The sequence below is a fragment of the Poromitra crassiceps genome (genome assembly GCF_964638095.1).
Source record: "Poromitra crassiceps genome assembly, chromosome: 19".
Taxonomy (NCBI): Eukaryota; Metazoa; Chordata; class Actinopteri; order Beryciformes; family Melamphaidae; genus Poromitra; species Poromitra crassiceps.
Genome location: NC_139646.1, coordinates 10,816,187 through 10,843,135, shown reverse-complemented (window position 1 = coordinate 10,843,135; position 26,949 = coordinate 10,816,187). Strand labels below are relative to the sequence as shown.

Below are 26,949 nucleotides of genomic sequence, written 5' to 3'. Positions count from 1 at the left end.
GTTGTGTTTTGTAAACAAGTGTCTCTTCCATTTTCTCCAGTATGCAGATAGAACATTGTATTTAGTCAATTTTGCTCTCTCATTGATAGGGAGAACAGTTTTGGGTCGCCCAAGCAAGTCCTACTTTGGTGAGGCGCAGAATGACGAACGATCGGGCCTTCTCTCTGCGGGTTCCCAAGATGCCATCACAGAGACTGCGTCCAACCCGGCATCACCCAAGGGTCGATACCAAGGCCTGGGCAAAACAGTCACACCGCACTCCCTGTCAGCTCCTGCTGGGTTCAGCTCAGCTCCTTGGGACGAAGGATATGAGGCCCGACCTGAAGAAACCCAGGACAGCAAAGAACCAACAGATGCAGATCTCATCGTAATCACCTAGCTGATCATCATGGCTAGTGCTGCGAAGAAACTCTTAACAGACGTGGTTGGGCAGGACACAAGTATAGCCTTGCCATTGTCTTCCCTCCTCCAGACATCATTTTACTAATCCAACATGACCAGAAAAAAACTAGAGTTGTAAAAAAAAAAAAAAAAGCACATTAACCAGGCGATAGTACTGTAGTGACAATCGCCCACACATGCAAATCCAGATGGACCTCTGTGTCATTGACAGCTCCAAGAATGTTCATTAAGGCAGTGGTTCCCAACCCTGGGATAACCTGAAATTTATTTAAATGTTTTACACCACACACAATTTAAAACCACCGAAGAGGATTAGGGCCACTTGTGATTTTATTTTATTTTTAGTTTGGTTTACTTTTTAAGTTTAGTTCTGAGTGTAAATCAGGATTCTGAGAATAAAGTTAGTTTGATGTCAGAATTCTGGGGGGAAAATAAGATTAAAGTGAGAATTCTGAAATTAAAAGTCAGAAATCTCAGAAAAAAGTCAGCATTCAGATTTTAATGTCAGAAGAATTCTGAGAAAAGTCAGAATAGATACTATAGATAGTCAGCATACATACATGTGACATCGCTGAAGATATTACCGATGTTGTACCAGAATTTGAATGTCTGGGGTCCCTATTTTTGTGTGACGTCAAAGTGGGGTCACAAGCGAAAAAAGGTTGGGAAAACCTGATTGAAGGTATGGCCCCACATGATCATGAATTTCTAGAGATTTTGCATTGTATGCATTTTTTGTACTGCAGAGTTACTGTGGCTAAGTAGTATGTTTATGTTATAACTTCTGTTATATTCATTGTAATTAGGCAAGACTTATGGTCCAGTGTCACAGCTTCAAAGATTATGCCTTTTCTGCAAGACGTGGAAACCCAGTGTGCGTGCGCTTCCATGCTGCCTGCTCAGCCAACAGCTGGGGAGACGAGGCTACCTAACACCTCTGTCTCTTTCAGGGCAGCCAACAGCTGGGGAGACGAGGCTACCTAACACCTGTCTCTTTCAGGGCAGCCAACAGCTGGGGAGACAAGAGGCTACCTAACACCTCTGTCTCTTTCAGGGCAGCAAGCACATGTGTATCTTCCCCAACTAGTACAAGATTGTTTGACATGTGGTCACCATCGCTCAGCCCTGTCATGCTCTCAAAATGTGAGATGAGAATTCAGAACTAGGCCATGTCTGTCAAATAAGTGCATGTGGCAAAGCCTGTGATGATCAATACACACATCTTTATTGCTTGTAAAGACCACCACTATAAAATCACAAATCATGCAACATTTATTACAGGTTTGGCTCGTTACTATACTACCGTGTGCAAAGCCGCAGTCCACTGACACAATTTAGATTGAAGACTGTACAAAAAGCACATGCTGATACTAATGCTTTATTGCACACAGCTCACTTGGGTTTAATCAAATATTAGTCTCAAATGCCTTGTTCTTTTATGTGCCGTGGAACTAGTCTGTCCACAACTTATTGACATCCCCAGGTGTTTTTCTCCCTCCATTTAGCTGGAATACCAGTGCATCTACCTAAGCCATGTATTTCCCCCTCCCACACCTCTTAAAAGGGTTTTTACAGTCATTGACATTGATTTGTCAGGGATATTGGTTGACACATTTACTCTAGTGTGGGATATCAGTTGTTGGTGTCAATATCTACATCAGTCTATCACATCGGCAACATAATCTGCATTGTGTGCAGCTAGAGTATGCTGCATTGCCTTATCGACATGTTTTGTTTTGTCAAAATATTAAAGCTGACAGTTGGATCAGATGTAACCTCCATTTTTTCAATAAATCAGATTCACCACATTTTTGTTTTGCTTGCATTTATTAAAAACATTTTTTATTGCCCTTTGCCTCAATAATCAAGGGACAAATCTAATGGATTAAGTACATGTCCTAAGATCATGTAGCAAACATTTACAAATAAAAAATGTACTTGAAGGTTCACTGTTATAAATGCTTTAGTTTTGATGGACTGCTGACCTCTAACCAAGGTTCCCACTGTTTAGGGTTAGAGGGATTTATGGGTTGTGTAGGGATCTACTCAGTCTCAAATTAGGGATCCCAGGTGTCTGGGAAAACTTGAAAATTTGAAGACTAGCTTTACACTTTATGGAAAATGACAATGGGGAGAATGGTAAACTTTAATAACAGAGAGGGCATTTAATGCACACCTTTATGTGCCAATAGCCTGAATTTGATGTAGGAATGAAATGTAAGAAAATGAAACAAGCAGCAACACTATAATGTGAGTGGACTCTTCCATCCTTAGTCCTGCGGCCCGGGCTCGTTCTGTATATGGGCCGATATGGAGATGCTGCTCTTGTGGAGCTGCACAGCGAGGCAGACCCAGTCCCCTGCTCTCACGTCCACAGCCGGCTGCAGCACCACCGCCGCCTGCTTCCAGTGGGAGTCTTGGCTGAGGGTGCTGATGCTGATCTCTGGGTCCAAGTGGATCTGGTACCAAAAGGGCACTGCCGTCACCCGGCCAGAGGAGGTAGCCTGGACCTGGGGAGACAGGATCAGGGCGTAATGTTAAAGATATCACCCGCCCCTCTTCCATTTTCTGCTCTTTTCTCTCAATTTCCCCTGTCTAAGCGGCCCCCCCTGGTCGATGCTCTACCCCCTCTGCCGATCTGGGGAAGGTGTAGACTCACATGCCTCCTCCGATACATGTGCAGTCGCCAGTCGCCAGGACGTAGCGTGTGAGGAGGAACACCTTATTGCCCATGGTTCCCCTCCCTGCTGAACAGGCATCCCAACTGACCAGAGGAGGCGCTAGTGCAGTGATCCGACTCATACCCCACCAGCTTCCCACCCGCAGACACAGCCAATTGTTTTTGTAGGGACGCCTGACCAAGCCGGCGATAACAATGGGGGCACGAACCTGCGGCCCTCGTGTTGGTAGGCGAGGGAAAAGACCGCTACACCATCCCAACATGTTAAAGATACTTTAAAAATATTTCACTGATACTACTGTACTGATGAAGCTGTTTTAGTTTAGTTAGTTTAGTTAGTTAGCTTAGTTTTTGGCATGTATGTATATCCATTACTGATTGCTGGTTATAAGTCGGTGGTGGTGGTGGTGGGGAGGGAGGGGGGGGGGATTAAAGCAAAAGTAGGCGGGGTTTAGACTGAAAGTGGGTGTGGCTTAAGTTTGTTTTCGGCAGTTCAGCGTGCCGGGATGCCACCAAAACATTCAAAGTATGGATAAAAAAAGAGGTATTAAAGTACCCTGTCCCTGATTGTATCTGTATCAGTTTAAGGGTACTGGTATTGTCATTTCTTAAATGATACCCAGCCCTAATCACGAGTATGGATATTGACACATTATACTCAAATGATACTCATAAAAAGTACATTATCTGTACTGGATACTCGTTTCCTCCATTTGGCTGATATCAAACTCCAGTAGGTGGCGGTAATGCACATATATGTTTGCCAACCGCCATAAAACTCAAAGAAGAAGAAGAAGAAGGCTTCGACAATGAAATATACAAAGAACAAGAAATAAATCGAAAATAAAATTGCCTCCAAATTGCACCAAATGTAAACGGTAGTATATATGTCGGGAGATGTCTTCATAAAAAAAATTTCATGCATTTTAAGGCATTTTCGTAGGAGTTACGCGCATCTGATGTTGTAACTATTTTCTGTAAAAATGTGTAAAAACGGGTACATTGCTCAGCGTTGATTTCGTTACTTCAACCCACCTACTACTAGATGTAAAATTTGACGAGCTTTCCAATGCCGCCAGTCCCGTGTCGATTAGTGCTTCCGTTCCCGAGATAATGGTCTCTTTGCAAGGAACTATGGGAAGCTAATATTAGCTACAGCAGGCTAGGCGGTTGACAAGATGGCTGCGTTTTTGTTTTGGTCAAGGCCTCTGAAGGGGCGTGGAGGACCTCTAGAGGCGGGACCATGGCCAACAACAGTTGTAGTTCATAGGTGCACGAGTTCCGCAAGGCGGACTTAGGCCAGATGACGCGAAACGCGTCGGCTGGCCCAAAAAATATGTGAGAGATGCTTGATATCTCTGGCAGTGAATATCCAATTTCAAAAATTTCAACGGATTCGAAAACCTTAGGGGCGTGAGATTTAATATATATTCATATTCCCCACGGAAAACCCATCCTTTAACTATTTTGTTCAGCAGTTCTCTCAGTTACAAAAGGATGCTACCAGCACTTTGGTGTAATCCGGGAGACCTCCCACCCAAGCACATATAAAGTACAAGTGTTTGAGAATAAATACTTCATATGCTTATAAGGCCTACCTTGACTTCTCTGTTCGTGTAGTTGGCATTGGAGTCCATAAGGTCCAAAACAAAGAGCTCAGCAGACTCACTGAGATGCCTGCACTCCAGTGTGGAGAAGTCCAGAAACACATGGACTGGTACCTAAAGCAGAAGGGAATAGGATTAGTAATACAAACACATGGCAGCGGTTATCAATATCGATAGGAAAAATCTTGAGAGAGTTGCTACATATTATGTGCACTCGACTTTTGCAGACTTACTATGATGTTTGAGAACATGAATATGAAGTTGCTCATTTCTGAAAATGTGGCACGAGCACAGGACAAAGACTTTCGATGAAGGGTTGAGAAGTCAAAGAAAAGCCAGATGAACTGCGGTGTATTAGAGGTTATATGCTGAAGCTGGAAATGGATTTTCCCTCATCCGATTCTGAATGATTGATAGTCGGCCTTCGCACTGTTGTCTACCATTTATAAGCAACCAGCTACATTATTATCAGCAACCAGCTAGGCACCTGCCTGCGAAATTGTACCAATAAAACCAACATTTATCCACATCTGCGTCCATCTCTAGTGTCAGCAGGCATTCACTCAGTCAGCGATCAATGCGTGGAAACTAATCTTCGACCTCAAACTCTTGAAAAGCGAAGATCTGGTTTACAGCACCGTGGACTCAAAAGCTGGCGGAGCAAATCACACGGCAGCACAGAAAGAAAGTGTCACCGTTGCTTTACTAGACAACAAAATAATCTGTCCTCCTCCCTGTCACAGATCTCACAGCCTGCTGTGTGATGTGCTTGATGTAATGTGTACGGATGGATTCAGGTAGGAATGTCCCGGGCCAAGCTGTGTGCTCTCTTGTGTGACAGTTGTGCTAGAAAGTGCCCTCCACTGAGGGCTTCAAACATGACATCTGTTAAAACAAACTACCGCCCTGTGAGGGGCCTGCGAAATTAGAGCACAAACATGATGCTGGGGGGGGGGGGGGGGGGATCCAAACCAAATCAAGAAAAATAATTCAAATGGATATGTGAGCTCCTACAGTATAACTCAGCTGGAAAGCAAAGCACACATAAAAGAGAAACAAGGAAGAGAAAACACAGTCCTAGAAATTGGTATTGCAAATGAAATACCTTTTCAACACAAAAACAACCCATATGTAACAATAGAAAACTGCATGTAAATAGCATGTGTATTAAAAACCTGATTGAGCTTATCCTTTCAATTCCGTAGATGTATATACTTTGTGGGGCAACAATCAAGAAGGCGTGTCAATCAAATCACCCCCCCCCCAGGGCAACATATTTGTCTCTACAGGGAACTCAATTAAATATGAATGACGCAAGCTTACAAATGCATCTGTTGAAACTGTCAATATTGACTTATGCATCAGTAACATGAGGCAGAACAGGAGATGCGAGTGGCTTGAGATGTGGAAGAGGAAGATTTTGCAACAAGTTTGGAGTTGACTGTTGATTTTATTTCTATTTTGTGCTTTCTAGGATTTCCTTGAATAAAGTTCATAACGACACGGATAATGATAAAGGGGCTGCAAGGGATACCAGCATGATAGTGTCATCTGCAGGGTTTGAGGCAGCCACTGAGGCATCGACGGACACACAGTCAGCCCCTCCCCCATGGTCAGAAACCTCGGCATTATTATGGATCCCACCCTCTCCTTTAAGTCACACATCAACAACATCACCAAAACATCCTTCTTCCACCTCCGCCCCACTCTCTCCTCCTCAGCCGCAGAAACACTTCCACTGTTCTCCAAAACTGCAATATGTTCAAAACTCAGCTGCCCGGTTGCTCACTCACTCCCCGCTCCAGAGAACACATCACACCCATCCTCCAACAACTTCACTGGCTTCCAATTCAGCAGCAAATCCATTTCAAGATCCTCCTCATCACTTACAAAGCTCTCAATAACCTCGCCCCCTCGTACCTGACAGATCTCCTCCATCGCCAATCTCCCACTCGCCTCCTCCCATCTGCCGATGCCAACCTTCTCACCCCCATCACCAAGATCAAGTACCTCACCTTAGGGGACAGAGCCTTCACCATTGCTGCCCCAACCCTCTGTCATTCCCTGCCCCTTAACACCCGCACCTCTGACACACTCACTTCTTTCAAAAACCAACTCAAACCCCACCTTTTCAAGAAAGCCTACAATATCTGACTTCTACCTCCACCATCCTCTTTCATTTTGTAACCCCTATATTTGTATTTGTTCTGTATCTGTGTACGTTTATGTTATACTGTATGTAAAGCGTCTTTGAGTAACTAGAAAAGCGCTATATAAGTCATATGTATTATTCTTATTATATTCTGTCGCAAAATGCGGTCATTGGCATGCAGTATGAAGAGGCAGAGCGCCACCTACGGACCCAGAGAAAATAAAACACAGGCTCCTGCGTTGCTTAGTGCATTCTGTGTTGATGTCTCGATCACAGAGATTGAGGACACACACCAAATAATAGCCTAAAATATTAGATTACAAAGGGATCACCAGCACAATGGCACAGCCCTTGTAGTTCTTTACAAAGTACAGTAGATCTCTATGGAGGAATACTCACAGTGAACTGGTTTACAAAGTAGATCTCTATGGATGAATACTCACAGTGAACTGGTTTACAAAGTAGATGTCTATGTAGGAATACTCACAGTGAACTGGTTGATGAAAGGAGCAATATTGAAGCCTAGTGTTGGCTCCAGACCCTGGACAGCACTTTCCAGCAGCAATGTGTCTGACTCCACCAGTATACCGTACACCACAATGCGCTCTGGGAAAATACGACCTCCTTCCTCCAGTAGACATCTAGTAAAGATCAGAGACTTTTCACTCAAAACAGAAGAAGAATTGAAGGGTTTCCTGAACACTTGAAAGTATAGCTAAACAAACATACGGTAATAAAACACATTTTCTGGCATGTCCTTACCTGGCCAGCGACGCTTTCTCCATCAACTTCTGTCTTATCAGACCACAAGTCTCGACACAGTCCAAGATGATGGCGGTCCACAGCTTTTCCCTGGAGGGTCTCTGCAGCACGGCCTGCTCATCCTCTGTGTGGTTGAGCCAGAACTCCAGATTCTGTTCTGGGACGTTATTGGAGCAGGCCAGCCTCCTCAGGACCTCCTGCTGCCGAGTCTTCTCCACTGAGCTGTAGGCCTTGACATGACCTTGGCTGGCAGCGATTAGAGAGAGCAGGGAGAATCCCTCAGACACATCCAGCACATAGAACAGGTCACTAGGGTCGGCAGAGTCGGTCGTGTTTGGCGGGTCACTGGCAAGTCCAACAGATTTGAGATCTGATCCCCGTCCCTGGTTTTGACGTGCATCCTTAAGACTGGTGATGAGCTTGGCTAGTGCGCTGCAAAAACTCTGATGGTAATGCTGGTTGTTCAGGAGCGCCATTTCTGAACATTCCAGCATGCAGAAGGCTTTGGCTTGAGTCTGCTCAGTTTGGAGACATGCTAACGCACTGCAGAGTTCCGCCTCTGGGTTTGGGATGGGGTTTCCGGTACACTGTGAATCCACACGCTTTTCTAAACGGATTTCATGCCCATCTCTCACCACGGAAACACTGCAGAGCCTCAGGTAGGCGTCTCGGCAGGAGACTTCGACAATCAGCTCATCTCCAGGTCTTAGGGCAAAACCTGGGAAGAAACAACAAGAGAAACCATTTACTTGGCCCTTTTGACTAGAGCAGTGATTCCCAAACTGTGGTCCACGGACGACGGGGCTCTGTCTGGTGGTCCACAGAGCATTGCTTTAACAGACAACATTTTTACATAAACAAATTAACCCTGAGGAGTAGGCTTAGGCTGATTTCTTTCGGATCGCAATATTCTGGAAAATCACAATTTTGAACATTTACTTTCAGAGGCTGTAGCAGGCTCAGTTTTAAAGCCAGAGTGACCTAAAGCATTGATTGGTACCAACCAGTCATGCTAGCTTGTCAGGCAGGTGGCTTAATAATGGTCCAAAGTTAGGCAAAATGTTGTGTGTCTGTTTTGAACCAGTAGCCTTACTGTGTATGTTGTTATTTAGCCTTTCTGATGCTATTGCATGGTTAACTCAGTGAATTTTATTTTATGGGGGAAGTAAATTGTTGGTATCCACAGTGGGAAGTGGTCCCTGGGAAATTTGTTTTGGTACACAGTGGTACTTGGTCTGAAAAGTTTTGGAACCCCTGCACTAGAGCTACATGGCTGAAAATAAATGGGCTACTATACCGGTGGTATATCTGCACCTGCTTTAACAAAGAATGTCAAAATGACACAAAAAAATCAAATGTGAAATCGAAAAGCAACAATACAAACACAGAAATAACATTATTATTCACAACGCCATGCTTATAAATAGGCGGGGAAGAGAGGGGAAAATGAGAGTGAGGTAGTCTAGAGAGGGAAGGAGAGAGGAAGAGAGAGGGAGAGAGCACAAGAGAGAAATGAGATGCAGGGGACCGGGTGCAGAGAGGAGTCCTAAAGGAATAACATCTGTTCATGTCTTCATGTCAGTGCGTAGCTTGTCAGTGGCGTTTGGGAAAAATGCATATTTATTGCCTATAAGAATTTCATGAACACTAAAGAGCGTCACAGGCGATCAGGGCGCACACGGCACACCGGCCGGGAAACGGATGTTGGTGATCACCAGGAAAGGTGGCGGCTCCCTTGACGCTGCCCTTGCCAATTAGTGGCTCTGTGAAATGCAGTAGAGCACTGCCTGAAAGATGATGTACCGCTGTACCAACCTCACCATGTCACTGCCTGAAAGATGATGTACCGCTGTACCAACCTCACCATGTCACTGCCTGAAAGATGATGTACCTCTGTACCAACCTCACCATGTCACTGCCTGAAAGATGATGTACCGCTGTACCAACCTCACCATGTCACTGCCTGAAAGATGATGTACCGCTGTACCAACCTCACCATGTCACTGCCTGAAAGATGATGTACCGCTGTACCAACCTCACCATGTCACTGCCTGAAAGATGATGTACCTCTGTACCAACCTCACCATGTCACTGCCTGAAAGATGATGTACCGCTGTACCAACCTCACCATGTCACTGCCTGAAAGATGATGTACCTCTGTACCAACCTCACCATGTCACTGCCTGAAAGATGATGCACCGCTGTACCAACCTCACCATGTCACTGCCTGAAAGATGATGCACCGCTGTACCAACCTCACCATGTCACTGCCTGAAAGATGATGTACCGCTGTACCAACCTCACCATGTCTAATGCATACTTACAAACAAAACAAAATATAATATATAATGTAATTAGATTTAAATTTAGGGAGACTTTAATCGCCTTGGAAATATTGTATGTCAAGACAATAACTGTGCAAACCATTATTTTTATATATTATTTTAGAATACATGTTTGGAAAGAAACTAATTGTGCACAATGCTTTAAAATAAAATAATACAGTATAACCATAATTTCAGTATAATAGAATACAACTATCTTTTACAGCTTAGGTCATCTTTACCATGGATGGTTTTATATCATAATTCTGGAAGGTATATTTATACTTTTTCCTGCCCACAAGGGAGCTGAACTGATGATACATGCAGTCTGGGTGACTGAACCAAGCCTGAGGTTTTTCCCATTTTCCTCACGAAGCAAGCGTGAGTTCCCACAAGATGCACTGCCCTCCTCTGATATAACTGGGGAATGCATGATAAATGGAAGCACAGAATACAAGCTGATCAGAAGATAAAATAAATCTGCTTAGATTATGATCAACATGTTGAATTCACCAGCATGACCTCCCTTTGATTATCTTGTCAAAAGGTCAGAATTTGAAGGGTCAACACACATGCAACAACAACTTCTGCTACAATCTTGGATGTCGTCGGGATCTTTCCTTGCAGAAAGGCCATGTTCAGACTAGGAGGCCAAATCTGATTTGTGAACTTTAGTGACCTATTAATGACTATATCCAGATTGGTTTTATGAGTCTGGACGCTCCAAGTCTGATTTGTGTCACTTGTCCCAAACCACATATGGAGGTAGTTTCCAATCTGCTTTCAACTGATGTGACTTGAGTGTGGACGCGCAGATCCACCAAATCTGATTTGAACGTCACTCGCAACTCGTCATCAAATGCTTCTGCGCAGGAAAACCACGTCACCAACGTACGTATTTACTGATGCCCACGTCGTTACCATAGCAACCCATGCACATAGGCTGTTTAGGTCTGGACACACAGATCCGACTTGAGAATCAGATTTGTGGCAGTGCGGACACACTCCCAAATCAGATTTGGGAAACCAATCAAGATAATGATGATTAATGACTTTATCAGCAAATCGAATTTGCCTGTAATGTGAACATGGCCTTTGAAAGTGTGTTTCTTATGCCTATTATCTCAAATCAGTGGTGGCTGGTACCTTTTTTTTTCCCCAGTGGGGGCGCTATACCAAAAATCAAACATTATGACTCACGTGTGTGCGCACGCGCGCGCGCGCACACACACACGTTTTAGGCTCACATCACATCTAATGTTTGAGTGAAACCCTTTAGGTTTGGATTAAAATATGCAGGCTATAATAACTTGCATATTTTAATCCAAACCTATAGCTAAATATCCTACTATAATTTATATATAGGCCTAATTATATATGTACTGTATGTATTATTTATTATAGCCTATGTATTTGGACAATCTCTAAGAAAAATTTGTTCCAGCTGGTTAATTTTGGACAGAGTCTAGTCTAGGTTATAAAGGTCACAGTTTGTATTGGTGTCTGTGTGTCCCCATTTGCCTCATGCAAAATATAAGGAAAGTTCTGCACTTCACTAAACAGGAAAGATCACCTTTTGGTGGCATCAGGTTACCAGGCTTTTACGGTGTGTGCTGAATTAAAAAAAAATCCCTGGTGTTATTTTTTTCTCTGACCCTTCTAGTCTTTACTATCTGTTGCTTGTTGTTGACAAGACATTTAAGCTCATGGTTGCATTCATTGCAAGGTCCTTTTTTATTTTTATTTATTTATCTTTTAAGCAGGGAACATTTTAAAAACATGTTGATGTAGAAAACAGCTCATCGCACGATGGTTTGAAAGTAGGTGTGTGTGTATTTGTGCCTTCATAACATAACCACGGGAGAAAAACATTTAATCCCGGCTTTTCAGCGGTTTTCTGGCACTCTCTCTCTCTCTCCATGTATTGTCAAGCTCACTCGAACCACATAAACACAGAACACAATGTAAACAATGTCTAACCACGAAAATACACACATGGGGCTGTGTCTGTCCACAGAAACACACTACCACAGTATTTTGTGAATGAAAATGTATGTTTTTGTGGGGAAACTTTTCTATAAGGATAAAAAAAAAAAAAACATTATGGAAGAGTTGCATAGTATAACTTTAATAGTGCAAGGTATCAGTAGATCCCGTGTACTGGTAAGGGGGAGGAAAAGAAAAAAAAGAGACTAAGCTGTTTCAAGATGGCCTCCATCACAACAGGATCATTCAGGTGGACTGTGGAGTCTGCAGACGCACAAACCCCGTTTACTCGTCACAGACACATCAAAGAGAGGTGCTGTGAAGTTTGTGAAAGCTGGGCTTCCAGGACTTATTTTGAATACAGTCTCAAAGTGAAGGGCGAGAGGCCAGGTGGTTGGCAGGAAATGAGATGTCAATACTTTGCATGTCAGGGCATCAAAACTACAGTAGCTATATATAGTATAAAAGAGGACGTGAGGCGAGCAGCACACCTGAGCTTATTTTAAAGGAGGCCTGGTCACTATGTTTTTCCACAATATTGTATGATAGGTGGGAAAGATAGAGACAACAAAGGGAGAGTTTGACAAGGGCATCAGTCTCCAGTCCACCATGTTCAGGTAAGAGTTGGATTTTAAGACATTTTAAAACATTCATCTTGAGTAAAGCACAAGAAAATGGATTTTCTGACTCTGTACAGTGCAGGCTATTAATTTTTGATACAATTAATGCACTTGTGCAAATCTTAATTTGCATAGAATTGCATCCCTTTGCTCTTTATTGTTTTATATTGAAATGGTATGATAATAAAATATTTTTAATCCAACATAGAAGGTAGCCTAAGGGTTGTAGGACAATTCAAATAGCACAAAGGCGCCCGTGAACATGTATTAAAGTAATTGAAGCATGTACAGTAATCATAAATGTCATCCACCATTTTAAGAAAATATTTTTGTTGACTGCAGAAACCATGTCAATTCTTACCAGAATGTAACATACGTGGATGGATGGATGAGGCTTTTGAACGTTACATAGCAAGTCAAAGTGAGAAGGAATAATTATTATTCAAATTTAGGAATCGGTGATTTTATAAATTATTTTAATTTATGGACAATGTGTAAACATGAATATATATAATGTAAGTATGTATAATGTATCTACAGTATCTATCTATAAATGTGTGTGTGTGTATGTATGTATGTATGTATATATGGATGTATATATGTATTATGTGTGTGTGTGTGTGTGTGTGTGTGTGTGTGTGTGTGTGTGTGTGTGTATGCACGTGTGTGTGGTTGTACATGCTACATTATTATGATTTCATAAACAGTTTCTTTGATTTTTCTTTCCTCGGTTATTAGACGGACCATGCTCTTCATTCTGCTACTCTCAGGTCTGTGTGTGTGTGTGTGTGTGTGTGTGTGTGTGTGTGTGTGTGTGTGTGTGTGTGTGTGTGTGTGTGTGTGCGTATGTGTGCGTGTGCATGGTGGCGGAGGGGGGTCTCAGTAACGATCATGAAAGTAAAATATACACATGAAGATAGAAGATTATTGAAATTATTAGCTACCTCTAACACATAATGTGTACTAGTGTCTTTGCTTCAACACCTCACTCCGAACTCGTACAATATCCCCACTTTGTCACACGCCTTGTGCGTTGGAGGTAACGGGCCCAGGTACCTTGTGTGTTGGAGGGAACGCACCCCATACACCCCAGTACCGTTGGGCCTATGGGAACGGTCTGGGGGCTCCACAGGTTGGGTTTAGGCATTGGGTGGTCTTACGGTTAAGCATAGGGGCAGGGTTAGGGTTAGGCATTGGGTAGGTGGTCTAAGGGTTAGACATTGGATAGGTGGTCTTAGGGTTAGGGTCTGTATATGGTTGGGCTTAGGGTTAGGGTCTTCAGGGGAGACCCCCAAGGGGTGGTCGAGCCCCTAACCGAAAACCAGGGAGGGGGTCCCCTCATCCCAACACGTTCTGGACGACCAGCCCGTCAGCGTACCTGACTTTTGCCTGAACCCAACAGGTGCAGAATGCTTTTCTTAACAGTTCGCCTGTGGCACGTTACATACAACGCACAAGGTACCAGGGCGTGTTACCTCCAACGCAGAAGGCGCGTGACAAAGCGGGGCTATAGTATGAGTTCAGAGTGAGAACGGGCTGCTTCATTCACAGGACTCTGCTCAGGCCTCGATCATCAGCACCACCTTGTTGAAGAGAAAAAGAGCTGGAATGAAGCCCAAAGCTTCTGCAGAGAGAAGTTCACTGACCTGGCCACCATCCTCGACATGGACCACATGCAGAGGCTGATTGATTCTACTGGCAGCAGTTATGAGGGAGACGTGTGGATCGGCCTACATGACAAACCACACAGCTTTAGCTGGTCTCTGTCAGATAAGAGCATCTACGGAGAGCAAGAAGCTGCGTTTGCAAACTGGGCGAGTGGTGAACCTAATAACAAGGATGGCAAGCAGTTCTGTGGCGGTATATGGCAGGGCAAGTGGTGGGATTTGAAATGCTTTAAAAAACACCGTTTTGTCTGCTACCATAATGACACAAATGCCCATGGTGAGTCTCCTAAATAGAAGTTATTTTCTTATTTTTCTTTCGTTCTCCCTGCATCAATAAAATTTCATTTCTCTTACTTGCCAACTATGCAAAATTTTCATTTTTTTCCTTTTCGCTTCTAATGTGAGATGTTTCTAGAAGCCCCTTGGTTCGTTTATCCCAGCTGCATTCCTATTTTTTCTTTTCAGTTCTTTGTTTTATCACATCTACTGTATATGTTCAACCAAATTCTCTTGCACACCTGATAAGTCTTGTGGCAGGTGGAGTAGATGCACTTAGAGGAAGAAGGGACACCCGCACTCTGTCTTCACTTGCTCAAAATGGAAATGTAATCCACAACGTTTCGGGTACATGACCTACATATAGTTGAAAAAGGTCTTGTACGTGTATTAAATGTCCATTTTGAGCAAGTAAAGACAGTGTGCGGATGTCCCTTCTTACTCTAATCACATCTATATGTGAAAATGAACTAAACTTTGCAAAACATGCATTATTTCAGGTTTGCCAACTGATAGATATATCTATGTACGCGAAACAAAGAACTGGACCCAAGCTCAGCACTACTGCAGGCAGTACCACACAGACCTGGCCAGTGTGAGGAACGACGCAGAGCACCAGGAGATCCAGAAGACGGTGCCAGACACGATGCAGGTTTGGATCGGTCTGTTCAGAGACAACTGGCGGTGGTGGTCAGGAGGGAGCGACTCCTCATTCAGATACTGGAAGAATGGACAACCAAATGGCACCGAAAAGAACTGCGTTGCCAGTGATTTTGGCGATCGTGGCAAGTGGTCAAACAAGAGGTGTGAGGACAAATATGATTTCATTTGCTACAACAGTGAGTTATTCCCATTACTAATCAAAATCACATTTATTATATGGCATTATACATTTTTGAAAGTTGATCTTAGTGAAAATGGTAATAGTATCTATCTATCCTGTGTTAAAGGTGCAGAGAAGAAGAAGAAGCAGGTGTTCAAAATAAAGGTGACGTCAGCAGACTCCACAGTCGACCTGAATGATCCTGCTGTGATGGAGGCCATCTTGAAACAGGTTATTCTCTAATAAATAGTGTTTGTCACTTACCAATGTCCTAGCCTATTAGCATGAGAGTAATCATAATTATTTACTTCTGAGTAAAACATTAACCTGACACTGCCAGATGGACGGTTTAGCTTCACATTATGGTTAGTAAAACATATCAGTACTCTCCAATTCTGATTACCGTAACCTGACTAACAGCACACGGAACTTTTAGAAGATTATTTAGTCTGGAAGCAAATGTTATTGCTGTTTTCATAGTACAATATGAGCATCAGTAAGTAATGGAACATTTTTAAAATGCAAATGTTGCCTTGAAGCAACACTGTACCATTATGAATTCCCACCATGGCATTATTTTATTTACTTTAGTATTTAGGTGTATGCTGTATACTGTTAGCAACACATCAGCAAAGACACTCGGGAAACTGAAAACAACATTTCAATGGCACACAAATGATGAAACACTGAAATGTGACTCCCTATATGGTAAAATGGTAAATGGCGTTCAGTATCTTGCCCAAGGACACTTCGACATGCAGACTGGAGGAGGCGGGAATCGAACCACCGACCTCTTTTATCCAAAGCGATTAGTGGACGACCTGCTCTACCTCCTGAGCTACAGCCGCCCCTATATTGTTTTGGGAGGAGGATTATGATAGTTTGTTTTGTTGCATTCATTCAGGCTGTTCCACAATGGTACAATTGGCCCAAGGGCAATGGTCAAACAAACTTGTAAAACGTTTTTTTTTTTTTTTTTTACGTTTTTCAAATTCAAATGGCATGAATTTTAAACGGCCTTTGAATATTCTCCATGAGTATTGTAATAAATTGTATTCAAATTTTAAATAACCTTCCCCCTTTTTTTCCCTTACCATTATGCTAGACTACATAAAAAAGGGAAAAAAGAAAGAAAAAAATAATACACACTTATTTTTACCGATAGAGGATTAAAAGGATACTCAAATTTTCCACATCCCCCCACATAACCAAGATACACCATGCCTTACCGGCACTGTCCGCGCAGATTACAGTGAGCAGTCGTGAAGTTAGTATCGACATAGAATGGAGGTACAGCTGTTAAAAATCTGCCAAAACCCACCTCATGGGGCCAAAATACGTGTTGTGCTTCGGGTACTCGCCACACGATGAAATATTAGGCCAAAATGCAAATAATCTGTCTTTTTGGAAGGAAAAGAGGTAGCCGGCACTACTTTCCAAACATGGCCGCTAGGGGTGGTGAAAAAATCGATACACCATACAGTAGTATCGCGATATTTTGCCTGACAATATTGTATCGATATTTGGACGCCAAGTATCGATATATATTTTTTTTTTGCAGGCCATGCCATGCCAGGCCACCGGGCATCTGCCCGAAGCGCCCGATGTTGCAGTCCGCGCCTGCAGTGGCGTATTGAGTCCAGAGAAGCTTAATAATGTAGCCTACATTTTGGGCAAAAACAAAACAAAACAAAAAAACACTGCATGTTTTACTTCTGGTGAGGTCAAGGAAAAGGTAGGAAAAGGAGTTAGACAATATATCGAAATATTGCAATATTCAATATATCGCAATATCGGCGATATCGCAATACTATCGTATCGTGACTCAAGTATCGTTTTAGTATCGTATCGTGGGCATCTGGTGATTCCCACCCGGCCGCCGACCTCTTTTCCTTCCAAAAAGACCGATTATGTGCCGGTAAGTAAGGCATGGTGTATCTTGGTTATGTGGGGGGAGATGTGGAAAATTAGCTAAACTCCCGAAAAAGTGGAGTATCCCTTTAAGTGTTGGCATGTGAGCAAGTGGAGGGTCACCAGTTTGACCAACAGTAAAACAAAAATCTTGTGTTGTTCAGGTGGAGAGGAAGATGTTAGAGAAGGGGATGAGCAAAGATGGCAAACTTCGATGGAGAAAGGCGCCTGACGGAAAAGTCTTCCACAAAGAATTATGAAAATAAGAAGAATGCTGTTTTGGTTTGATTTATTAGTTTAAATCTAACTGATAGTAATGTAATTACTGCAAACATTGCCCATTTGCCTGTTTAGTCCCCCCCCCCCCCCCAGTAGATGTGTGTCTGTAGTGCATGGAAGATAATTAATTTTTGTTGATTTGTTTCTTTCTTTCTTTTGTTTATTTAAACATAATTTATTTTATTTAAAATATTGTTTATCCAAGGCAAAGTAAATGCCTTTGGAGTTGGGAGTGGTACCTTGATGACAGGTGAAAGTAGACTACCTACTAACATACGTCATCATCATTTTTTTCCACTGAAAAGCCGGGGTTTGCATATAGAATTCAGGAAGACAATAATATGCGATGTATTATTAAGACGACTAGTATGGATGTGTTTTTATCATAAAATGGCCCTGGACATCAACAGCTGATAAAAGTGAGTTTAGGGTTTTATATGCCCCTAGAAAAATTCATCTATTTTCTAAATACGGTCAAAACATTTTCTCGTAATGTCTCCATTTAAAACTCACTTGGAAAAAAGTCATACTTTGTTAGATGGTGTTTCATTATCCACTAGAAGGAGAGCTCCGCACATCTATTTATCCACTGGCACAGGATGTAAATTAAAATATTGACTCAAATGTGATTCTTTAACACGTTCCTTTAATAAGGTTTACAAAGACATAGATAATTGTTTGCCCATGTTCCTTGTTATACTGTGTGTTGTTAATGGAACACATGCAGCAGAATTAAGCAGAATGAAATCATTCTCCTTCTGATTTACAGTTTCTGGGCAAAGAGTCCTTCAGGACCGTAGAGGTGATGACCAGAGTGTAGTAGCTGTACTGTACCGCACTGTAGATGCTACCATTATGTATGTCTAATGTTTAATTGTATGTTTAATTAGGTATATGCTATTTGCACCTGTACGTCAAATATGTCGAATTTAAAATGTTTAAGTACGTCCAAAGTATGCACATGACATGTGCACCTATGTGCAGTGAATATGCCACTGTCTCTGACTTGTCTTATCACTCTACTGCCTTATTGCTTGTTGTGTCTCTTGTTGTTTTTGCACTCATATGCCCTGTACTATGTTGTAAACGGAGTTCACAGCACAAGAATTTCACACGTGATACTTGTACTACGGAGTGACAATAAAAATCTTGAATCTTGAATCAGAACTGAAAATTACTGTAAAGAAATGCATTTAGGATATTTGAGTTAAAATTATTAGCACCCAATGGCATGATACGCTCACTCTGGTCTAGTGGGAAAAAAATGCTCCGTTATCTTTACAACCATCCATCCACCGAAAGTACCAAGCAGGCCTGCTTTATTGCACAATACAAATCTTCGTCAAGGCCATTTTCAGCATGTAGCAACACTAGCTAGCCTGCTAGCGTTGTTGTTTCACAGCGGCGGAGGAATTTGAGAGTGACACGCAGGGAGCGGAAAGAGATTTCCCTTCGCTCCTCTGACTGAAATGGCCGGAGCCAATGGCAGAGCTTGCAGGGAGCGGAAAGGGATTTCCCTTCCGGTCCGACTGAAATGGTCGACTCGGCACCAATGGCAGAGCTTATAGCCTGCTTCCAGTGGTCAGACTAGGTGACTATTGTGATTGCCTGATCACGTATCCATCGATTATCTGGTTGTTTTTATTGTATCATTGCCGTTAAGGGGGTCCAAATATGGAGCAAAACAACAATCAACACTTTCAACAAAAGCCCCTGAATAACCCCCCTTCCCATTGTTGCAGTAAATGTCGCCTAATGCCATTGCCTCAGAAATGGCTATAGTGTCTCCTAGCGGTCTATGAGCATCTTACCATTGGGTTTGTGAACTGGGTAGATGGCTTGCTCCCAGCAGGTGTCCTCCTGCGGTCCAGTGGACAGGCTGCTGTCCTCGTCCAGGTGCAGCTGGAACCACACGGCCAGGGCGTCAAGCTCACCCTCATGGATGACGGGCAGACGCAGCCGCTGAACCTCCCTGGAGCTTAGCCCCTCCAGCTCCTACAGGTGAGGTTAGCCTCAGCATTAAATAAAGTTACATGCTAGATCCAACTCAGTTCATGTTTATCCCCTCCCCAACACCTTTGCTGTAAAGAGTTCTATGTTCCAAGCCAACTTGCCTGGCGAAATAAGGCTTGATTTTAGTTTTATCTAGATTAAAAGGTATAGTAATTTTATTTGATTGAAAAAGTATTCAACCAGACAGTTCAACCAAGAACAAAGTCTTATGATAACCTTGTGAAAGGTAAAGGCCTCAGGGGGTGGAGCTCAAAAACAGCCAAACAGGTGACAAGAAGGTAATAGAAGATAAAACAGATAGGGGGAAGTCCCAGGAAGAAACACAGGGCAGACACAAGCATAGGGCATTACAAGTAGTGGCATATTAAATAATATTCAGGGATGCAAAGTCATGGATAGTGGAAAAGGTGACAGATACCAGGGCAGACACAAAATCATACACTTAAGTGCCCTATTTTGGGATGAAAAGGGTGACTAGTTTGCATCCCTGAACATTATAGGCAGATTACAAATGAGGAGCGACCGGGATCACCATAGATAAATATCAAGGATAAAAGACATCAGCCTGAGCACGGGGTGTTCAGATAACAGAGACTGACTTAAATACAAAAGTAAAGGCAGAGATAATGGGGTTGTCAGTGTTGCTTCTGAGTGGGAAATGAACTGGAGTTTCAGGGAGAAAGTTTAAAAGGAGTTGTGATGAAGAAAAAAAGAAGAGGGGAAAAAAAAACATACAATGTCAAAGTCTTTCAACTCATTCCAGTTGCGGGCGGTCGCCAAGAGTAACAACATACGACCCCTGGGGGTGTGGGCCTTGGGAATTTTCATGGACAGATTGGATGTTTCAGATGGAAGATTGGATTTGTACTTTTTCAAGCTCAAAAAGCAACTAGTCACTACATATGTGGGAGATCCGAATGCAATAGGAAAACACTTCCCTTCTTTCGTAATTTTTCAGTCCAGCACTCACCACCATTTTCCCAAGAGTGGGATACGTGCACAATCCACAGACACTCAAGACCCAGGCTGAAGTTCAGCATCGCAGTTGATGTGGAGCGCATGCCAGAATGTACTGACAGATAGAACCACATGAATTACAATACATCATTCAGCACATAGATGATCACATTTCACAGATTGCCTCTTTTATTCCAGTATTATGCTAGCACTGCTCTGCCATCAGGCTAGGTATTGAGCATCTTTGGAAGTACCTGTTCCTGTGTGAATATTATCTGCAATGAAGATTAACAAACTATCCCACAGGTAGGTAGCCTACTGGCTGACATTGTAAAAGTTGACAGTTTATTTTATTATTTTATGCGTGTGATTGATTAACGTGTATGAAAGAAAAGGTGCCAGGTGTTGATTGCGGGCTGATAACTCGAACCATAAATACAATGCAGCCACCACCGGTGTCATATTGATGCCAGTATGTTTGTTCCATGGGAGCAGTAGCACCACCTCTGCTCTCAGGATGTGTCTCTGCGTCTCACCTGCACGTTGTTGAAATCGATGTGGAGGGCTGTGAAGGGCTGGGTGAGAGGCGTGTACCCCCCCGGCAGCCTGCTCAGCCTCTCTGTGGTGTAAGGCTCCATGGACTCATCTGGCTCCGAGGTGCAGCTCACCGGGCTATGGAGCTCCCCCGCTGAAGCCATGGACAGACACCCCACCGTCGACACACAAAGCCTGGGAGAAAAAAAAAGAAACGGCAATCTAATGCTAGGACGACACACCTTGTATTGTTTCCTCAATAGAGTCGACTGGCTAAGCAACAATATTCGATTTCTCTAGGAATGAAGATGAGTAACTGGGTAAAAACTTTCATTATTCAGTTGAAATGAAATGGCAGAGAATGTAAGCGTTGAGTGGAAAGTGATGTGTCTGAGAGGAGGCACCAGATAAATAGGAAAGGTTATCTTGAAAGAGTTCAGCTGGGCTCTGTGGGCCTACCTGTGATGCCGGCGGATCTCAATGCACTCAACAGCCATACCAAACACTGTGGCTCCCGCAGGGATGACCCGACCCGTCGTAGAAGGTCCCATCAACTCATTCTGGCTATTCTGTAGGACAAGACATAGACATTTTGGGATTCCATTGAACTTTTGGGGGAAATTATCTTGGAACGACATATATCTATTCTAGCCTAACAGAGGAGTTAAAATGTGCAAAGGGGGAAATGGAGAGGAGGCTGAAAGTGTGAAAAGCTAGCCAATAAGAGTGTAATGCCTTGGCATAGTTCAGTGAGATCACAGAGATGGGCCAATCAAGCAGTTTTGTGACAAGAAAACCAGAAAAGAGTGGAAAAGAGTGAAGGAGCTGCTCCATCTGCTGTTATAATGATATACTGTAGCCGTGACTTGAAGAAAGCTTTGGCAGTTTTGCTGTATTGTGTTATGTGGCAAATTCACACTGGCAAATTTATGGATTACCATGGTTCTCCAATTGCATATTTTCCTGTCTGGATGACAGACTGAAATTGCCACCGATGTGCATGGGCAAAATCAAAATATCAACCTCCACTGGTAAAAAACTAATGCTTGTTCAGAGGGCTTTAGACATATTTTGTCACCATGCAAAATGAGTCTGTCCCAAGCACAACATTCCTGCCAAGATACCTACAGTTTTGGCAAAAAGCAGTAGATTTGTGGAAACATCTGATAATCCTGCAGGAAATAACAAGCTCCACTGTACCAAGCACCAACTGTTCTCACTGCTGGGCCACCTCAAATATGCACTACACGTCATCCCTCAAGGCCACTCATTGATTTCTTCTCCTGACGTATCCAAGCAGTCATGAGATGAGGCATATGACAAGAAGATGCTTAGGCATACTGAGCGGGCCGCAAAGATGCAGCAGTGGGGTTGGAAAGCTTATATTAGAGCAGGCTGTAAAAACTTGATTTTACAGATTGGGGCAGCTGGTAGAGATTAATATTGTATATGGTAATCATGCTTACCAATTACATGTTCTTCAGGCATCTCTTAGTGTGGAAATACTTTCTTTTTTCAAGTTGTTCCATGTTTGCGAATATATTCTTTCATTATGAGTATTCCCGCTGGTAGTGGCCAGTGGACAACACAGTTTTTAGTGTTCTGCCCTGTGCTTATGTTTAGCATTTTAAGTCACCTGTGGAGGTAGGAGTAGATGGTGCCAGGCATGAATGAGACTCTCTATGATGCCCTCTCCAAATAATCCTGCATCTACCGTCTCTGTCACCACCAGGGACACCCTGAGAGGGGAGCAAAAAGACAAAACAAAAGACCATTCATGAGATGAGCATGAGAAACACATCTACAAAAAAATACATCAACTTGATGATAGCACATGCTAAAACTAATGTAAGTTATTCATCTAATATTCACAGTCAGTCAGTGATAAGGTCTTTTCTCTAGGTGTTATTCTTCTTACCTGTGTGGGATGTCTTTAGGCACTTCCATCTCCAGAGATTTCAAATGGAGGATATTGATGCTGCCGTTCATTCCATTAGCAGTGACCACCTCACAGGCCAGTTCGTACATGGTCTTAGACAGTTCACAGGCGTACACCTCGGCAGCTCCTGCCTTCTTAGCACACATGCTTAACAGAAAGAACCAGGAAATAAGAACACAAACATACGTTATGCGGGAAACTCGTCTTCTTCTTTGTGTAGCCAAAAGAACAGAATTCAAAACATACAGTAACGAGAGACCATCTCACGATGGGATCACATCAGCCGCAATGCCTGTGACTTAAAACGAATGTGGGCCAGGGGTGTAAAGTGTGTGTGTGTGTGTGTGTGTGTGTGTGTGTGTGTGTGTGAGGGGGTGCCCCCCTTTCACGGACCACACCCATCTTCTAACTCGGCCTTCAGTGTGATGCGAAATACACACCTGTAAAGGTGACTGCATCTTGCTCAGTTGTTGCGCTATCGCGTTCACAAAATCTGTCTGAAACGCTAATCTGATTGGCCGGAAATGCCAGAATGGATTATGGGATGAGTAGTTTCTTCACTCTTATGATATAATTATGTACACACTCTTGTACCCAGCACTTTTCTTTCTTTTAAGAATATTTGTATTGCAAGGCAGAGTACATTGGTGCATACTCAAGCAATCATATTTTTCTTTCTTTTTTAACAAGAACAACGATAATATGCATCTTAGAATGTACGGTTATCTTTTCTCCCTTTTTTTTAGAACACCAACACACAAAAACGAACTTTCATTTTTGAAAGTTTTTTCAACTCTGGATCAAATGTTTTATGGTCATGATTCTCTGGAAGGCCAGCTGGCTTGGTTCCAGGCATAAAACGGTTTTGATAACGATTTTTCAAAACATGAATGATTGAGAAAAATGAATTGTGAAATACTAGTCTCCCCGAAACCCCAGAACCAACGCAGCAGTAATAGAGCTGAAGAGCAGTAATTACTGCTGCGTTTGTTTATAACTCGCAAGTCGCAAATTGCCACTTGCTACTAGGAAGAATCAAATAAAACAACCTGTCAACTCGGAGTTCCTACTCGTAAATTCGGGTATGATTTCTCAACCCCTAGTTGCTCCCAGCTCATCATTTAACGTCATTTCAACATGGCCACCCAAATCGTAATAAGATTGTATGAATTTAAAACACGTTTGGCACTTTTTTGTTGTTTTCAAGAATAGTATGCTTTCAGACAAATCAGCATACCAATACAGTAGTTGGTTAAACCCATTCTATTAAACGTGAATGTTTTTATTAGCTGTCTAATAGCCAATGCTATTAGCATCTATGGTTTTGCGACTTGAAGTCTTGAAGCTCGAACGCACATAGGTCGGAGATGACGCATTTGCCACTTGCCACCTCGGGCCATAAACAAACGCAGCATAACAGTTAAGTACCCACTATAACTTAAAACATTCCTACACAAATAAATAATTAAATAAACCAGGTTTCCAAATTCTCATGAAAATATCTCACCCAAGGATCCCAGTGCCAGTACCTATGTCAAGTACAGTGTTGCAGCCTCTGTGAACAGCCTTCTGAATGGCTTGCTGATACTTCTGGTTCCTCCCACGGTCGTTGAGCATCAGGAAGTGCCAACGCTCCACCAGCCAGTTGGCCACACGGTAGAAGTTCTCCCTGGCTTCTGGATAGTCCGGCTTCAGCTTCAAGGCCTTGTGGAAATGCCCAGCAGCTTCATCTCTGAATCCCATTCTGGACATTAAAAGGAGTTGCACAACACAGGTAACACAAGTTAAAAGTAGTAGACAATCTATCTAGAAAACAGTTATACTCCTACTACTACAGTTTTTTGCCCTGCAGGAGCGCTCAGAGTACGCTCTGCCACTCCGAGAGTGTCACGCTCTGAATAACCAAACGCTGTATTACAACAGCGCTACGAATTTACAAACGGTCTAGTTTGTGCAGGAGTGCGCTCTGGGTGCTATTTACGAACGCACCCATAGTGCCATTATGCAGAGGAACGTACCTGAACAGGTGTTCACCCATGCTGTTGAGGATGACCTCATCAGTAGGGAAGAGTTCTAGGGCTTGTTCGTAACAGTCAAAGAGATCCTGAATGCGCCCCAGAGAGTCCAGCTCATCTGCCCATTTGAAGAGAGTGAACCTGAAGGACTCCTGCAAGGACAAGGTCACAACATTATGTTCCAAATTGCAAAAGTTAAGTGTGCACAGCACTTAGTAGCCTAATAGAGAGCCGAAGTCTTTACTTGGCCAAACTAAGCGATTCAGCTATACACTGTATTTAGAATCGGGAGAGACTATATATTTCACTCTGACCGAAACAAACAAGAGTAAAAAGAAACACACACAACCTAAAACGTTTTTTTTTTCTTTCTTAACCACACTTTTTTTTGTCCGAGTGACATTTTATATGACCACATTTTTATAAGGATTTTAGAAAATGTATATGGGAAAATAAATGGCAGATGAAATCCCTTGGCTTGTATGCCTAACCTGGAAGTGGGCATGACTTTGGCTCTCTACAGATGTAAATAGACTGCTGTAAACAGGCATTACCCTTGCAAAGTCCTTTAACACAGGAGCTAGGTTGAGGACCAGCAGGTAGTGGACAAATGCAGTGCCATAGTCTTGGTTGAACAGGCACTGCTGGGCGCTCTCCAGGGATCTGGACACCAGCTCGTTCCTGGCAGGATCCTCCCTGTGCCGCCGCCGGGCCCTCCTGCCCCGCTTTGGCCTTGTACTGGCATTGGGCATCCCTTACATAAATAAGCAAGGCAAAGGACAAAGTGAGTGGGTGGGAAATCCCGAATGTCTATAATGAGACATGATGAAACAAAATCCAACAGAGATGGGAGAAGTTTGCAGGTAAACTGAAGGTGGGAGGTGCTGTCAAAAGGACAAATTAATAACTAACAAACAAACAAACAAACAAACAAACCACAAAGGGTGCCCCGCGCGCCACCCACACACTGGCGTTCTTCATAATGGCTCATATACAATTCGAGCATAGATACTTGCCTTTGCATACTAAGTTATGTTATTCTATCTAAGTTACGTTAACGTTACTTGGCAAACTACACAGGCTAAGAATTATTATGATTTACTTACTGTGTGTTGATTAACGCTAGAGCATGGGCTGGGATAACTGAGTGTATTCCAGGTCGAGACACTCGGAAAGGTTAACGTTGTTTGCTACTGTTTTAGTTACTTTCACTGTTGTTGCTGTTCCTAATTTAAAAAACCCTACCACGCTAAGTAATGTTACGTTTGTGTTGTTGCCACAAGCGACAAAATCCTTCCTCAGATTGTTCGTAGGCTTAAGCAAGCTAGCTCACCTCGTTTTGACAGGCGCTACAGCCTGTATAATAGAATTGCAATAGGTCTATTCATGCGATGTTGGCAACCTACACCATACAACTGTTAATACATTTAATCAAAGAATCATGTATTTCACTGATGTGAAATTTTCACATCTGCTTCTGGGTGTCCGCGCGCTAAATCAGCCGGAGAGAAACCGTCAAATAAATAATAAACCAAGGTTCCAACGTCCATCTTCTTTTTCTTCTTCTTCTTCTTCTTCTTCTTCTTCTTCTTCATAATTTGAATGGCGGATCGCAACCAACGTGCATACCGCCACCTACTGTACCGGAGTGTGTAATATCAGGGTCCATGTTATTGTCCCATGGTCCATGCATGTGATTGCGGCGCTGCAACCAACTGCACAAAGACACAATTCCTCGCTTGTAATATGATTACCCACTATAAGCTATTAAAATAATCTTGAATCTTTTGAATGTGAAACATCTCAAAACGAAACGCAATGCGTTCTTCTGGCCTATGCGAAGACGGAATAAGTGGGAGGTAACCATCTTGCTTAACCTTGATACTCTCTGTACAACTTTTGCTACGTACACGCCCACATATGTCAGTGGAGTTTCTCAATCTGTCACTTTGAAATGAGGACTTGACGCTACGTGTGAAGCAGTAGAGATTTGGATACAACA

At 42.9% G+C, this 26,949-nt stretch overlaps 2 protein-coding genes across 5 annotated transcripts in view; one reads left to right on the top strand and one right to left on the bottom strand.

Moving 5' to 3' along the window:
* tmem184c (transmembrane protein 184C) overlaps positions 1-26,949 on the top strand; it is a 47,860-nt gene that overhangs the window by 4,257 nt on the left and 16,654 nt on the right. For 2 of the 4 annotated variants that reach the window (XM_083656101.1, XM_083656099.1), the window contains one exon: positions 90-2,194. The exons of the other annotated variants lie outside the window; for them this stretch is intronic. In XM_083656101.1, the coding sequence (XP_083512227.1) occupies positions 90-379 (290 nt within the window). In that variant the 3' untranslated portion in view covers positions 380-2,194. Of the gene's footprint in view, positions 1-89; positions 2,195-26,949 lie in introns of those variants that run through there. 4 annotated transcript variants of the gene reach the window in all.
* On the bottom strand, positions 2,336-25,699 carry LOC310794300 (protein arginine N-methyltransferase 9-like; the record flags this gene model as incomplete). The annotated part of the gene is made up of 12 exons (XM_083656280.1): positions 2,336-2,912; positions 4,681-4,803; positions 7,329-7,482; positions 7,604-8,321; positions 19,301-19,484; positions 20,996-21,188; positions 21,453-21,562; positions 22,630-22,732; positions 22,912-23,079; positions 24,440-24,676; positions 24,951-25,099; positions 25,502-25,699. 12 exons carry the CDS (start codon positions 25,697-25,699, stop codon positions 2,673-2,675), a joined length of 2,577 nt encoding a protein of 858 aa, XP_083512406.1. The 3' UTR covers positions 2,336-2,672.